The sequence below is a fragment of the Pan troglodytes genome, chromosome 6 (genome assembly GCF_028858775.2).
Source record: "Pan troglodytes isolate AG18354 chromosome 6, NHGRI_mPanTro3-v2.0_pri, whole genome shotgun sequence".
Classification (NCBI taxonomy): Eukaryota; Metazoa; Chordata; class Mammalia; order Primates; family Hominidae; genus Pan; species Pan troglodytes.
The window spans coordinates 22,046,208-22,063,344 of record NC_072404.2 but is presented as its reverse complement, the minus strand read 5'-3'; the positions used below and the strand labels follow the sequence as shown (position 1 = coordinate 22,063,344).

General features: G+C 37.1%; 1 protein-coding gene and 1 long non-coding RNA gene across 8 annotated transcripts in view; one reads left to right on the top strand and one right to left on the bottom strand.

The window, feature by feature from the left end:
* CRPPA (CDP-L-ribitol pyrophosphorylase A) overlaps nt 1-17,137 on the top strand; it is a 379,242-nt gene that overhangs the window by 156,885 nt on the left and 205,220 nt on the right. For 5 of the 6 annotated variants that reach the window (XR_010158347.1, XM_003318327.5, XM_009452696.4 and 2 more), the window contains 2 exons: nt 5,372-5,464; nt 5,909-6,001. The exons of the other annotated variant lie outside the window; for it this stretch is intronic. Coding sequence is in view for 4 of the 5 variants with exons in the window: in XM_003318327.5 (XP_003318375.1) it covers nt 5,372-5,464; nt 5,909-6,001 (186 nt within the window). In the remaining variant the exon portion in view is untranslated. The remainder of the gene's footprint in view (nt 1-5,371; nt 5,465-5,908; nt 6,002-17,137) is intronic. 6 annotated transcript variants of the gene reach the window in all.
* Nucleotides 1-17,137, bottom strand: part of LOC134810408 (uncharacterized) — a 60,292-nt gene that overhangs the window by 6,207 nt on the left and 36,948 nt on the right. The window lies entirely within an intron of this gene.

The window sequence follows — 17,137 nt, the reverse complement described above, 5'->3', positions numbered from 1 at the left end:
TTTTGTTGTCGTACTTTGATTTACTGCACACATTGGAAGTTGTTTTAAATTTTGTTTAAATGTCCTTTGAACCAAAATATTTACAGAAGAAACTCTAGCCAGCAGATTGTTTCATTTGTTGTGTTTGAGTGTGGAAACATCAGGAATGACAGCATATCATGATGCTTAGGACTTTTTTTTTTATATAAACAACCTAATAGCGTTGTCTATTGTGGTCTTTGTTGATTAAAAGTGTCACAGATACCTTTGCTATATTTAGGTAAAATCTAAGTTTCTTTACTCAAGCATGGAAAATACTGATTGTTTTCTGGTTGGGAGGAAAGCAGTATGACTAAAAGACTTACACTGAACTGGAAACAATTATTAAGAGTCTCAATTTCAAGAAGAAAAAAAATTGCAGTTTGGTTTTTCAAGAGTACAAAAATACTAATATTTGATAACTTTTATGTAAATATTGTGTATGCATTTCTGTCTTAGTTTATGGGCATTAGCTAAAGAATGACTTTAAGTGCAGTTTTAAATGTATCATGTAACTGAACAAATATATTTTAATTACAATTACAATAACACTATGTGGCTGGGCATTGTGCTTTCCATATATCTATATTGTACATTCTTTTTTTTTTTATTTTGAAATGGAGTTTTACTCTGTCGCCGAGGCTGGAGTGCAGTGGCGCGATCTCAGCTCACTGCACCCTCTGCCTCCCAGGTTCAAGCAGTTCTCTGCCTCAGCCTCTCAAGTAGCTGGGATTACAGGTGTCCACCACCATGCCCGGCTAATATTTGTATTTTTAGTAGAGACGGGGTTTCACCATCTTGGCCAGGCTGGTCTTGAACTCCTGACCTCAGGTGATCCACCCACCTCGGCTTCCCAAAGTGCTGGGATGACAGGCGTGAGCCACTGCGCCTGGCCTACAATTGTATATTCTAAGAGTGTATATCTTACTAACTGTTAAAGTTTAAGGAATACATAATAGCTTTGAAGAAGCAAGTAGATATTGAAGTCAATATGGGCCGAAGTTGTCAAAGGTATGAATGAGCCCAGTATTTGTGACAATAGAGAAAAATTTCTTTAGAGTTTAAGAATATTTGTGTTGAAGAGTGGAATGGGTGGCTAGGATTTGAATAGGTAGAATATAAGTAGACTATGAAGGGCTTTAATGTCAAAGTCACTATTTTAGATTTAATCTAATGGGAGTTACACACATATACATGTAATATGTATATAAAGTTACATGTTCTTAATGAGAAAAATGAAGCTCTTCTAGGAATACTTAAAATACTCTTAATGGTTAGGGAATACTTGCCTTTTGTCTAAAGATGTACAATATAAAAATAAAATAATTCCTTAAAGTACTTAAAAATAATAGTGACAGCCAGGTAAATATGATAAAGATCATTCATAAAATCTTCCTTCTCCATTGCTTTAAAAACAATAGAAAATAAGCAAAATTAACAGTAGCCAAACAAACATGAGGGGCCCCACTTAATGCATACATTTTTAAAAGTAACAGTCAAGAAAGTAAGTGCAGATGATAATCTGGCTGATGTCTTCTATACCCTGCCCGTGGATCTCCCAGACCTTGTAATGGGGGCAAAAGTTGATTCATTAAGATAATTCTTTTATTTTTAACTTAGAAGCAGATTGAGAAGCTGAAGTGTGAGAGCCAAGGAGAATCCTTTAAAAGTAGAAAATATCTCAATTTTCTGTGGCATCTCATAGAGACAGAGAAAACTATCAGTGTCTGATTTTGTTTTAACACTCTAATTCATAGAAAATAACCAGGAAAAGTACAATTTGTACTTAAAAAATTATAATGCACTTAAGAAGTAAACCTGGATGAAACCTGAGACCTCTTCCTTCTCTCAAATGATACCTTTTTGTTCTGTAGAAGAACTCAGTGAGAATCTGAATTCAAGGTTAAAAATTCAAAACACAAAATTGTAAGAGATTAACAGTGATTGAATAGGAAACAAAATTATTATGAAAGCAGCACTATTAAAGAACTAGTCTCTTAGAGAAACAATACAGCAAGTCAGATAACTGAGGGGAGAAAAGTCAAGATAATTGCAGCATATTCCAATTTAAAAAAATGGTAGCTAAAGTAGAGTAGGTGTTTAGATGACTAAGGCAGCCAATGTGTGGACACTTTTCATGTATCAAGTAGAAAAATAAATTCTTCAGAAAGCTAAAAGAAAGTTTCCTTGAACTAATTCTATTTGATCTAAAAGGGCATATTTTCAGGAACAGTTGAGAAATAACAATTCGTAATAAAACTTACTGTGGTTGATTTGGAAATTCCCCATGAAGAATACTTCAGGAAGACATCAAGATGCAAAACCCATAAACAAGCAAAACGTAGGATAGTCCAACCTCATATATCTACAGTATTCATTCCAATTATAATGAAGGATTATCTACAAACATCTGAGGGGATGAAGGTGATATCCAAGACTATCACCACAAGCCAAATTTTCCTCTGGTAATAAAGATAAAAGAAAAAAACCTCAAATGTAACAACTATGCGTACTTGGAAGGGCAATGGGGGGGTGGGTGGGGGAAACTGCTTGACATTGAAATCCAAGAAAATGAATGGAGAATGGCTGAATGACAAATGGAATATAAGAAGCAGAAGGAAAACATGTAACAATTAAAAATAATGGCACAGTGATTGCAGATCTGTGAGGGAAAGTATGAACCAAATTTTTATTCCTGGATAAACTATTCTTAAGCAAAAACTCAAGGAATCTAAAAATGTTACGGCTTTTCTTAAAAAAAAAAAATTGCTCCAAAACAACCAACTACTTGCCCATATTCATCTAATAATGTGAATTAAAATGAAAAATTTAGAATTGGGGAAAATTTTGTTAAGTCACTTTCCTTGAAGGTAGATAATGTCTAATGTTAATTATGGCCACAAAATAGAAAAAGAATCTAATAAATGTTTTAGATTTAAAACAGCATGATTGACCAGACCTAGACTATGGGTAGAACTTAAAATGTGCTATCTCCTTCTCTCACAGAAGGAAGTCAGTGAATACTGATTTACAAAAAGAAGTGAGTTTTCATTAAGAGTGCAGTGTCTTTATCCTGCTGATGGCACCTCTTCTTAACCTTTAGAAATTAAACGTCCTGGAAATGAATTATCTGAAATTTAGCAACACTTTTGGTTTTACTACATTTGGTTTTCATTCACTAAAATTACATAATTTAAAATGACATGCATATTATTCCATTTTAATGCAACATTCATACTTTTAATACTTCATTTGTTTTTCCTGATTACTACATATATTATTCATAGAGAATTGTTGGAATGATACTTACCTTTCAGAGTAATTATTTATATGTAGTATTTTTTGGTGAGTTTTTATTTTTAAAGAACTTTCCCACATTGTTCATTTTAAGAACATACACTATTTTCTTGACACAAGATATTTTTCTTTAAAAAACTGGTGGCAAAGTTTTGTTTTTGTTTTTAAAATTATTAAGCATTTGCTAGTGGTAAAAACATGAATGTTTCTGTCCTCAAAGATCCTAAGCTCTGTCCTAAAGAAATTTATTTTAATACTTCAAAAAACTGAATCAGAATATCTCTCATATTTTCATTCTCTACATGCAGAAGGAAATTTTAAAGTAAGATTTTTTTTTTCTGAGTTCAGAATTCACTTGTGCATCTTTGTTGAAGTTAAGATCTGGTGATATGGTTGCCTTATTTCATATCTGTGAAGTCAGAAACTTGGCAGGATGTGAGACTATACCTTACTTGCATGCAAATAAGTCAGCCTGACACAGTATCATAGATATTGGTGGAAGATCTGAGACTACAGAGTCAGAGAAAAGACCATTTATAACCATAGCAGTAGCAAGAACAAAAATGTAGCACTCGGTTTTTTTCTGAATTCCAATTTCCATGGAGAGATGCAATTACAGTTAGTTGTTGCTGGGCAGTAGGGTTCTTTAAAAAGAACCTTGATAGTAGGAAACCCTGGCCTTATACAGGCAAATCAGCCCATCTGCTCCTCAAGAGATAACTCTGGAATGCCAAGTAAGCCTAATCCAGAGAGAGAGAGATGTCCCCATCTTACTGGAAAATAAATCTGTTCTAGGAAGAAATATCTCTATCTCTGCAATTTGTACAAACATCCTTGCAAAGAAAGTATGGAACAAGTTAGCTGTTAATGCCTTTGAAAATGTTTGAATACATGAGGGACTTTTGAAAAATTGTCTCCCTGTAATATCTAGATGTTACCACTTGATCAAACTTACTATCGCAGAATGGATACTGGTTTCTTTTTTTATTGTGGTGTTAATATATTGTTGATGACTATGGACTTTTTGGCTTTTTTCTTAAAAATCTTTGAGCTTTATGGTCAATATGAATTTTAAACTGAACTAAAATTTTTAAAATTTAATAGCCAACTAATTTCTAGAGTAAAGCTAAGACCTTGAAAACCTTCCTTTCTCATTCTCCAGTATTTTGTCAAAATTATAGCAAATTAAGCTACTAAATAGATAATGTACAGAGTTACTGAGTTTGATGTTTTACTAAGGAACAGCACTGTATTATTTTTAGAACTATGAAATATAAAGCATTCTAAATGTAATACCAGTAAGAATCACTGAAATGTGATTTCCTGTGGAATTATTATAGCAAAGATATCACAGATCCCTTGTCTAGTAATTCTTAAGTTTTTGTTCATATTGTGATGACAGAAAAATCTTAAAAGAAGCTAATTAGAATATTAAACTATATGGAATAAAAAATCTCACTAGGAAAGTTTGCATAATATGTGTTCTTCTCTAAATCTAATCTAATCTCGGACTACTTATAGTAGTAGAAGTAAGTTCCCCGACAGTTTTAGGAATAGTTTGTGTAGTTTAAGTCTTATTTCTCTCTCACTTATATTGTTGTGATGATTTCTTACTGCTTTCCCCATTTCTAGTTATTTCAGGTTTAGTGAAGTCTATTCCCTGTATTAAAACTGTGTTATTTAATGTGCTTCCAGATACCTGCAATCATCACTTCACCCTTTCTCTTTTAGTCCTTCAACGTGCTCTTCAATATTTATTTGTATAAGATAAACCAGACTGCTAGCCTGTTCCAGAATATATTCTGTTTATGTCCATATTTTTTTCCTATGTGAAACAATTTTCTATATCCTTGTTTGCTAAAATATGCATTATTCATAGCCTAGTTCAAATGACTATTTCTTGATAGCCTGATGAACTTCAGCATGTATTAATTTTTTAAAAAAATACATGGTCCTTGGCTTTTGTGCCTTCTAGCAATTATGTGTTCCTTTGTAACAAAGATGTTTATGTTTGGTCTATCTAATTTGTGAATTCATTTCTGTTTTTTCCTACTAGCATGTAAAAGTCACATCTGAGGCTCTGGGTCATGCTGGCAGACATCTTCAGCAAATCATCTTAGATCAATGCTACAATTTTGTTTGTGTGAATGTAAGTCAATTCAAATGATTGAAAGCACTTAAGGATATGAACAAATGTAATGTGGAAGAGAACTAATTTGATTCTTAAATATTTATATATGAGATTATGATGAGTTCTTTTCCATGTTTTTGGAGATTTTATCTTTGAAAGAGAAATAATACTTTCAACAAGCTAATTACCATAAAGAGAAGAGTGGTATTTTGGACAATATTTTCAATTTTCTGTTTGTACCTGGTCGAAAGTAGGTAATAAGAGACAGGTTTGACTCAATTAGTAGATAAAAATTTGACATGTATAACTTTATGGATATCCTTTAAAATTGTTTCTAAATTAAAAACTAAGCTTGATAAATATTTTGAATGTTATGCAGAATCTCTCCATTTATTCCTTGAAATAACTTTTAAGTCATTTAAAAACGTCTTCTCATATCCTTTTATTTTTCTGGTCTTTTAGGTTACAACCTCTGATTTTCAAGAAACCCAAAAGTTACTGAGCATGCTTGAAGAGAGTAATCTTTGCATTTTATATCCTGTTGTTGTTGTTTCAGTAAGTGAAATTAATGCAGATTTTTCTCAAACTTATGCTTCCTTCTTTGTAACTCAATGTACATATTTTTAAAAACTCATCCAATTGAGAGCATTGACCCATACTCAAAAGAAACTCTTGTTTGTGGATTCCTCTGCTTACTCTCTAGCTATGACTTCTATGACTGAATGCCTTTATTATTGCAATCATTTGGTTGAACTGACAGGTTTGGAAATCTTTTTCAACCCAGCAACCAATTTCATATTTTTTTCCTTCACTAAAATGGCAAAGTATTCAGCTTAAGTCAACTGGTTGTTTGGATAATGTAAAACAGCTTTATTTAATATATTATCAGAATACCATTAGGGAAGCATTCCAGATGTTAATGTGAGGAAAAAACCTCGTGGAAGAAAGCTGATTCTTGGGTTGTTTCATTTTCTCTGTTCCACCGAAAGCAAAAGTAGAACAAGCAACAAATTAAAGAGAATTCCTAGAAGAATGGCCTATGAAAAATTTTGGGAGATTTTTCCATGAAAATCTAAAAGTATACATTTAATGCAGAATTTATTTGATTAGCCCATTAAACTGTATAGCAGAGGGGACTATCAGAGAGTAAACTCAGGAAGGAACAAAATCAGAGCCCAAGCCCTCTAAATTGGCTGAGGAGCAGAATGTGTAGTTGGTAGCATTTTGCTGTGTGAAGGGGTTCCAGATCGTAAATTCTCAGAAGTGCCTAGCGGCTTCGAAGTTCCTAAAGCTCAGGCCCATCCCATACTGTGGGAATTTAATTCTTGTCAGGTAAGATTAGTAATAAAGAATAAAGATAATTTGCAATATAAATAACTCTTGACTGAGTAATGCAAGTAGTAACAAATTAGCAACTATGGGAGATTTAATTAATTCAGTGGCCTCTTTATTTGGTCATATACCACAAAGATAACTTTCATGGTTGCATCTGGTTTTGAAACCCAAGCTTCTTATGTAATTGATCTTCATAGAACACAAGCTTTCATTGAGATTTTTAGAAACAATATGGAATATATCCAATGTTGGAAGCCTCTGAGGCTCTGTAGGATAGAGATAAGTTCAAAGTTCTGTGTTTGGCCTTTTATTCCTCTCTCCACATTTACTTGCTTAGAAATTTCATTTTTCCATGTTCCCAGATATGGTGATGAGGCCGTCCAATGTAGTGAAAATAACAAGGGTTTTGAACTCAGAACACTTGTTTCTTGGTCTAGTTACTTAATTGTTCTGAGGTTTGGTTTCCTCGACGTAGAAACAAGGCTAATAACTCTACTTCTTAAGTTGTTATAAGGATGAAAGTGAATGGATGCAAAATGTAGTTTCTAGCACACTGCTAGGCCCTGATCAGGCATGTGAAGTTAGTTCTGTTTAATAGTATGGTCCTCTTTTTATGTCTTTGGATGAGATGACTCCAAATTAACTTCCACAGCTCTAATCTGATTCCTAAGCTTCAGCCATGTATTTCCCAACATTTTTTTAAAATTATACTTTAAGTTCTGGGGTACATGTGCAAAATGTGCAGGTTTATTACATAGGTATACATGTGCATGCTGGTATGCTACAGCCATCAACTTGTCATTTACATTAGGTATTTCTCCCAATGCTATCCCTCTCCCAGCCCCCCACTCCCCAACAAGCCCCAGTGTGTGATGTTCCCCTCCTTGTGTCCATGTGTTCTCATTGTTCAGCTACCACTTATGAGTGAGAACATGTGGTGTTTGGTTTTCTGTTCTTGTGTTAGATTGCTGAGAATGATGGTTTCTAGTTTCATCTGTGTCCCTGCAAAGGACATGAACACATCCTTTTTTATGGCTGCATAGTATTCCATGGTGTATATGTGCCACATTTTCTTTATCCAGTCTATCACTGATGGGCATTTGGGTTGGTTCCAAGGCTTTGCTATTGTGAACAGAGCTGCAATAAACATACGTGTGCATGTGTCTTTATTGTAGAATGATTTATAATCCTTTGGGTATATACCCAGTAATGGAATTGCTGGGTCTAATGGTATTTCTGGTTCTAGATTCTTGAGGAATTGCCACACTGTCTTCCACAATGTCACCAACAGTGTAAAAGCATTCCTGTTTCTCCACATCCTCTCCAGCATCTGTTGTTTCCTGACTTTTTAATGATTGCCATTCTAACTGGTATGAGATGGTATCTTATTGTGGTTTTGATATGCATTTCCAGTGATGATGAGCATTTTTTCATGTTTCTTGGCTACATAAGTGTCTTCTTTTGAGAACTGTCTGTTAATATCTTTCACCCATTTTTATGGGGTTGTTTGATTTTTTCTTGTAAATTTGTTTAAGTTCCTTGTAGATTCTGGATATTCGACCTTTGTCAGATAGATAGATTGCAAACATTTTCTCCCATACTGTAGGTTGCCTGTTCACTGTGATGGTAGTTTCTTTTGCTTTGCAGAAGCACTTTAGTTTAATTAGATCCGATTTGTGAATTTTGGCTTTTTTTGCCATTGCTTTTGGTGTTTTAGTCATGAAGACTTTGCCCATCTTTATGTCCTGAATGGTATTGCTTAGGTTTTCTTCTAGGGTTTTTATGGTTTTAGGTCTTATGTTTAAGTCTTTAATTGATCTTGAGTTAATTTTTGTATAAGGCATAAAGAAGGGATCCAGTTTCAGCTTTCTGCTTATGGCTAGCCAGTTTTCCCAGCACCATTTATTAAATAGGGAATCCTTTCCTCATTGCTTGTTTTTGTCAGGTTTGTGAAAGATCAGATGGTTGTAGATGTGTGGTGTTATTTCTGAGGTCTCTGTTCTGTTCCATTGGTCTATGTATCTGTTTTGGTACCCAGTACCATGCTGTTTTGGTTACTGTAGGCTTGCAGTATAGTTTGAAGTCAGGTAGCGTGATGCCTCCAGCTTTGTTCTTTTTGCTTAGGATTGTCTTGGCAATGCAGGCTCTTTTTTGGTTCCATATGAACTTTAAAGTAGTTTTTTCCAATTCTGTGAAGAAAGTCATTGGTAACTTGATGGGGATAGCACTGAATCTATAAATTACTTTGGGCAGCATGGCCATTTTCACAATGTTGATTCTTCCTATCCATGAGCATGGAATGTTCTTCCAATTGTTTGTGTCCTCTTTTATTTCCTTGAGCAGTGGTTTGTAGTTCTCCTTGCAGAGCTCTTTCACATTCCTTGTAAGTTGGATTCCTAGGTATTTTATTCTCTTTGTAGCAATTGTGAATGGGAGTTCACTCATGATTTGGCTCTCTATTTGTCTGATATTGGTATATAGGAATGCTTGTGATTTTTGCACGTTGATTTTGTATCCTGAGACTTTGCTGAAGTTGCTTATCAGCTTAAGGAGATTTGGGGCTGACATGATGGGGTTTTCTAAATATACAATCATGTCATCTGCAAACAGAGACAATTTGACTTCCTCTTTTCCTAATTGAATACCCTTTATTTCTTTCTCTTGCCTGATTGCCCTGGCCAGAACTTCCAATACTATGTTGAATAGGAGTGGTGAGAGGGGGCATCCTTGTCTTGTGCCTTTCTTTCTTTCTTTCTTTTCTTTCTTTCTTTCTTTCTTTCTTTCTTTCTTTCTTTCTTTCTTTCTTTCTTTTTCTTTCTTTCTTTCTCTTTCTTTCTTTCCTTTCTTTCTTTATTTTTCTTTCCTTCCTTCCTCCCTCCCTCCCTCCCTTCCTTTCTTTCTTTCTTTCTTTCTTTCTTTCTTTCTTTCTTTCTTTCTTTCTTTCTTTCTTTCTTTCTTCCTGTGTGTCTGTCTGTCTTTCTTTCTTATACTTTAAGATCTAGGGTACATGTGCACAATGTGCAGGTTTGTTACATAGGTACACATGTGCCATGTTGGTATGCTGTGCCCAGTAACTCGTCATTTACATTAGGTATTTCTCCTAATGCTGTCCCTGCCCACTCACCTCACCCCACTACAGGCCCCCATGTTTGATGTTCCCCACCCTGTGTCCAAGTGTTCTCATTGTTCAATTCCCACCTATGAGTGAGAACATGCAGTAATTGGTTTTCTGTCCTTGCAATAGTTTGCTCAGAATGATGGTTTCTAGCTTCATCCATGTCCCTCCAAAGACATGAACTCATCATTTTTTATGGCTGCATAGTATTCCATGGTGTATATATGCCACATTTTCTTAATCCAGTCTATCGTTGATGGGCATTTGGGTTGGTTCCAGGTCTTTGCTATTGTGAATAGTGCCGCAATAAACATAGGTATGCATGCGTCTTTATAGTAGCATGATTTATAATCTTTTGGGTATATACCCAGTAATTGGATCTCTGGGTTAAATGGTATTTCTAGTTCTAGATCCCTGAGGAATCACCACACTGACTTCCACAATGGTTGAACTAGTTTACAGTCCCACCAACAATGTAAAAGTGTTCCTATTTCTCCACATCCTCTCCAGCACCTGTTGTTTCCTTTTTAATGATTGCCATTCTAACTGGTGTGAGATGGTATCTCATTGTGGTTTTGATTTGCATTTCTCTGATGGCCAGTGATGATGAGCATTTTTTCATGTGTCTGTTGGCTGAATAAATGTCTTCTTTTGAGAAGTGTCTGTACCTATCCTTTGCCCACTTTTTGATGGGGTTGTTTGTTTTTTTCTTGTAAATTTGTTTAAGTTCTTGGTAGAGTCTGGATATTAGCTCTTTGTCAGATGGGTAGATTGCAAAAATTTTCTCCCGCTCTGTAGGTTGCCTGTTCACTCTGATGGTAGTTTCTTTTGCTGTGCAGAAGCTCTTTAGTTTAATTATATCCCATTTGTCAATTTTGGCTTTCGTTGCCATTGCTTTGGAGTTTTAGTCATGAAGTCTTTGCCCATGCCTATGTCCTGAATGGTATTGCCTAACTTGAACTCATCTCTGCACCAAGCGGACCTAATAGACATCTACAGAACTCTCCACCCCAAATCAACAGAATGTACATCCTTTTCAGCACCACATCACACTTATTCCAAAATTGACCATATAGTTGGAAGTAAAGTACTCCTCAGCAAATGTAAAAGAACAGAAATCGTAACAGTCTGTCTCTCAGACCACAGTGCAATCAAATTAGAACTCAGGATTAAGAAACCCATTCAAAACTGTACAACTACATGGAAACTGAACAACCTGCTCCTGAATGACTGCTGGGTGAATAACAAAATGAAGGCAGAAATACAGATGTTCTTTGAAATCAATGAGAACAAAGACACTGCATGCCAGAATATCTGGGACACATTTAAAGCAGTGTGTAGAGGGAAATTTATAGTACTAAATGCCCACAAGAGAAAGCAGGAAAGATCTAAAATCGACACCCTAACATCACAATTAAAAGAACTAGAGAAGCTGGAGCAAACACATTCAAAAGCTAGCAGAAGGCAAAAAATAATTAAGATCAGAGCAGAACTGAAGGAGATAGAGACACAAAAATCCCTTCAAAATATCAATGAATTCCGGGAGCTGGTTTTTTGAAAAGATCAACAAAATAGATAGACCACTAGCAAGACTAATGAAGAAAAGAGAGAAGAATCAAATAGACGCAATAAAAAATGATAAAGGGGATATCACCAGCGATCCCACAGAAATACAAACTACCATCAGAGAATACTATAAACACCTCTACTCAAATAAACTACAAAACTAGAAGGAATGGATAAATTCCTGAACACATACACCCTCCCAAGACTAAAGCAGGAAGAAGTTGAATCCCTGAATAGACCAATAACAGACTCTGAAATTGAGGCAATAATTAATAGCTTACCAACCAAAAAAAATCCAGGACCAGACCGATTCACAGCCGAATTCTAGCAGAGGTACAAAGAGGAGCTGGTACCATTCCTTCTGAAACTATTCCAATCAATAGAAAAAGAGGGAATCCTCCCTAACTCATTTTATGAGGCCAGCATCATCCTGATACCAAAGCCTGGCAGAGACACAACAAAAAAAGAGAAATTTAGACCAATATCCGTGATGAACAACGATGCAAAAATCCTCAATAAAATACTGGCAAACCGAGTCTTGTGCTAGTTTTCAAAGGGAATGCTTCCAGTTTTTGCCCATTCAGTATGATATTGGCTGTGGGTTTGTCATAAATAGCTCTTATTATTTTGAGATACGTTCCGTCAATACTTAGTTTATTGAGAGTTTTTAGCATGAAGGGTAGGTGAATTTTGTCAAAGGCCTTTTCTGCATCTATTGAGATAATCATGTGGTTTTTGTTGTTGGTTCTGTTTATGTGATGGGTTACATTTATTGATTTGCATATGTTGAACCAGCCTTGCATCCCAGGGATGAAGCCGACTTGATTGCAGTGGATAGGCTTTTTGATGTGCTGCTGGATTTCGTTTGCCAGTATTTTATTCAGGATTTTCACATCGATGTTCAACAGGGATATTGGCTTAAAATTTTCTTTTTGTTGAGTCTCTGTCAGGTTTTGGTATCAGGATGATGCTGATGCAGTCGTGATATGCTCTCTATCATTTTTTATTGTGTCTATTTGATTCTTCTCTCTTTTTTATTAGTCTGGCTAGCGGTCTATCTATTTTGTCAATCTTTTCAAAATGTCATCTCCTGGACTCATTGATTTTTTTGAAGGGTTTTCTTTGTCTCTATCTCCTTCAGTTCTGCTCTGATCTTAATTATTTCTTGTCTTCTGGTAGATTTTGAATTTGTTTGCTCTTGCTCCTCTAGTTCTTTTCATTGTGATGTTGGAGTATTGATTTTAGATCTTTCCTGCTTTCTCTTATGGGCATTTAGTACTATAAATTTCCCTCTACACACTGCTTTAAATATGTCCCAGAGATTCTGGTACTTGTGTCTTGGTTCCCATTGGTTTCAAAGAACATCTTTATTTCTGTCTTCATTTTGTTATTTACCCAGTAGTCATTCAGGAGTAGGTTGTTCAGTTTCCATGTAGTTGTACAGTTTTGAGTGAGTTTCTTAATCCTGAGTTCTAATTTGATTTCATTGTGGTCTGAGAGACGGTTTGTTATGATCTCCATTCTTTTACATTTGCTGAGGAGTGTTTTACTTCCAATTATGTGGTCAATTTTAGAGTAAGTGTGATGTGGTGTTGAGAGGAAGGTATATTCTCTTGATTTGGGGTGGAGAGTTCTGTAGATTTCTATTAGGTCCATTTGTATCAGAGCTGAGTTCAAGTCCTCATTATCCTTGCTAATTTTCTGTCTCATTGAACTGTCTCATTGACAATGGGGTGTTAAAGTCTCCCCCTACTATTGGGTGGGAGTCTAATTCTCTTTGTAGGTCTCTAAGAACTTGCTTTATTAATCTGGGTGCTCCTGTATTGGGTGCATATATATTTAGGATAGTTAGCTCTTCTTGTTGCATTGATCCCTTTACCATAGGTAATGCCCTTCCTTGTATTTTTTTATCTTTGTTGGTTTAAAGTCTATTTTATCAGAGACTAGGATTGCAACCCCTGCTTTTTTTTTTTGCTTTCCATTTTCTTGGTAAATCTTCATCTATCCTTTTATTTTGAGTGTATGTATGTCTTTGTATGTGAGATGGGTCTCCTGAATGTAGCACACTGATGGGTCTTGACTGTTTATCCAATTTGCCAGTCTGTGTCTTTTAAATTGGACATTTATTCCATTTACATTTAAGGTTAATATTGTTATGTGTGAATTTGATCCTATCGTTATGATTCTGGCTGGTTATTTTGCCCGTTAGTTGATGCAGTTTCTTGATAGCATCAATGGTCTTTACAATTTGGCATGTTTTTGCAATGGCTGGTAACCGGTTGTTCCATTCCATGTTTAGTGCTTCCTTCAGGAGCTCTTGTAAGGCAGGCCTGGTGGTGACAAACTCTCTCAGCATTTGCTTGCCTGTAAAGGATTTTATTTCTCCTTCGCTTATGAAGCTTAGTTTGGCTGGATATGAAATTCTGGGTTGAAAATTCTTTTCTTTAAGAATGTTGAATATTGGCCCCCACTCTCTTCTGGCTTGTAGAGTTTCTGCTGAGAGAGCCGCTGTTAGCCTGATGGGCTTCCCTTTGTGGGTAACCTGACCTTTCTCTCCAGCTACCCTTAACCTTCTTTCCTTCATTTCAACCTTGATCAGTCTGACGATTCTGTGTCTTGGGGTTGCTCTTTTCGAGGAATACGTTTGTGGTGGTCTCTGTATTTCCTGAATTTGAATGTTGGCCTGCCTTGCTAGGTTGCAGAAATTCTCCTGATTAATATCCTGCAGAGTGTTTTCCAACTTGGTGTCATTCTCCCCGTCACTTTCAGGTACACCAATCAGACATAGATTTGGTCTTTTCACATAGTCCCGTATTTCTTGGAGGCTTTGTTTGTTTCTTTTCACTCTGTTTTCTCTAATCTTGTCTTCTCGCTTTATTTCATTAAGTAATCACTGATATACTTTCTTCTGCCTGATCGATTCATCTGTGGAAACTTGTGTATGCTTCACGAAGTTCTTGTGCTGCATTTTTCAGCTGTACCAGGTCCTTTATATTCTTCTCTACACTGGTTATTCTAGTTAGCTATTTGTCTAACCTTTTATAAAGGTTCTTAGCTTCCTTGTGTTGGGTTAGAACATGCTCCCTTAGCTCGGAGGAGTTTGTTATGACCCACCTTCTGAAGCCTACTTCTGTCAGTTCGTCAGACTCATTTTCCATCCAGTTTTGTTCCCTTGCTGGCGAGGAGTTGTGATCCTTTGAAGGAGAAGAGGCATTCTGGTTTTTGGACTTTTCAGCCTTTCTGCGCTGGTTTCTCCCCATCTTTGTGGTTTTATCTACCTTTGGTCTTTGACGTTGGTGACCTCCGGATGGGGTTTTTGTGTGGATGTCTTTTTTGTTGATGTTGATGCTATCCTTTCTGTTTGTTAGTTTTCCTTCTAACAATCAGGCCCCTTAGCTGCAGGTTTGTTGGAGTTTGCTGGAAGTCCACTTCAGACCCTGTTTGCCTGGCTATGATCAGCAGAGGGTGCAGAATAGCAACTATTGCTGTCTGATCCTTCCTCTGGAAGCTTCGTCCCAGAGGGGCACCCACCAGATGCCAGCCAGAGCTCTCCTGTATGAGATGTCCATCAGCCCCTACTGGGAGGTATCTCCCAGTCAGGCTACTCGGGTGTCAGGGACCCACTTGAGCAGGCAGTCTGTCCATTATTAGAGCTCGAATGCTGAGCTGGGAGAACCACTGCTCTCTTCAGAGCCATCAGGTGGGGACGTTTAAGTTTGCTGAAGCTGTGCCCACAGCTGCCCCTTCCCCCAGGTGCTCTGTCCCAGGGAGATGGGGGTTTTATCTATAAGCCCTTGACTGGGGCTGCTGCCTTTTGTTCAGAGATGCCCTGCCCAGAGAGGTGGAATCTAGAGAGGCGGTCAGCCTCACTGAGCTCTGGTGGGTTGCATCCAGTTCGAACCACCCAGTGCCTTTGTTTACACTGTAAGCGTAAAACCGCCTACTTAAGCCTCAGCAATGGTGGACGCCCCTCCCAGCACCAAACTCAAGCATCCCAGGTCGATCTCAGACTGCTGTACTAGCAGTGAGAATTTCAAGCCAATAGATCTTTGCTTGCTGGGCTCTGTGGGTATGGGTCCCACTGAGCCAAACATTGGAGGGAATCTCTGGGTCTGCCAGTTGCAAAGACCTTGGGAAAAGCACAGTATCTGGGCAAGAGTATACTGTTCCTCCAAGTACAGTCTGTCATGGCTTCCCTTGGCTAGGAAAGGGAAATCCCCTGACCCCTTGCACTTCCCAGGTGAGGCGACGCCCCACCCTTCTTCAGCTCGCCCTCTGTGGGCTGCACCCACTGTCCAACCAGTCCCAATGAGATGAACTAGGTACCTCAGTTGGAAATGCAGAAATCACCTGCCTTCCGCGTGGATCTTGCTGGGAGCTGCAGACGGGAGCTGTTCCTATTCAGCCATCTTGTCTCACTATTTCCCAATATTTTATTAGGTACTTCCATTGGAGTAGTCCCCTTTCAAATTTAGCCTATCAGATATATCACAGAAGCGCATTCTCTGTAAGTTGACTTCTTTTCTTAATGGTAGTACAGCTGTGGCTATACAGGCACCCAAATTGGAATCTGCCACCTGTGAGTTTTCCTTTTACGTTTCTCTCTCTGTCCCCCTCCACCAAATGCACAAAGACAGGCACATAGGCTCTCTTATAATTACTTTTTGAGTTAGAGTCTCACTCTTTTGCCCAGGCTGGATTGCAGTGACGTGATTATGGCTCACTGCAGACTCAGCCTTTTGGGCTCAAGTGATCCCTCCAGCTCAGCCACTTGAGTAGCTGAGGCTACAGGTGTATGCCGCCACATTTGGCTAATTTTTTTTTCTATTTTTTGTAGAGATGGGGTCTCACTTTGTTGCTCAGGCTGTTCATGAACTCCTGGCCTCAAGCAATACTCCTGCCTTCCAAAGTGCTGGGATTATGGTTATGAGCCACTGTGCTTAGCCCTCAGTTTTGTACTGTTAGTTCTTCTGTTCATTGCTATTGTGTCTCAATCCTAGGCTTTTTATTGCCTCTGTAAATATTTGAATTTAGTTTTCTCTTGACTTCTATTGAGTTCCATCTCGTGTGTCCCAGTGAATGGCAGAATTGTCTGGCTCTCTGTTGTTCCTGTACCAAGCTAAGAGAAAAGATAACCCTTTAGTTAGGGTGTACATGTCTCTCACAACTAGTTTTAAAATAGAATTAAAAGTCTGTATGCTAAAATATTGTACAATGTTTATTTTAAATCAGAACATTATCCCTTTATAATACTTGAACATAGGCATACTTCAGTTTATTGCACTCTGAAGATACATGTTTTACAAATTGAAGTTTTTTGGCAACCCTGTGTCTGGCAAGTCTGTTGGTACCATTTTTCCCACAGTGTGTGCTCACTTCCTGTCTCTATCACATTTTGGTAATTCTCACAATATTTTAAACTGTTTCATCTTTATTATATCTGCTATGGTAGTCTATGATCAGTGATCTCTTATATTACTATTATTGTGTTGGAACACTGCAAATCATATCTGTATAAGGTGGCAAGCTTAACTGATAAATGTTGTGTGTGTTCTGAATGCTCTTTTGACTGTTTTCCTCATCTCTCTCCTTCTCTTTGAGATTCCTTATTCCCTGAAACAAAACAATACTGAAATCAGGTCAATTAATAACCCTACAATGACCCCTGTGTGTTC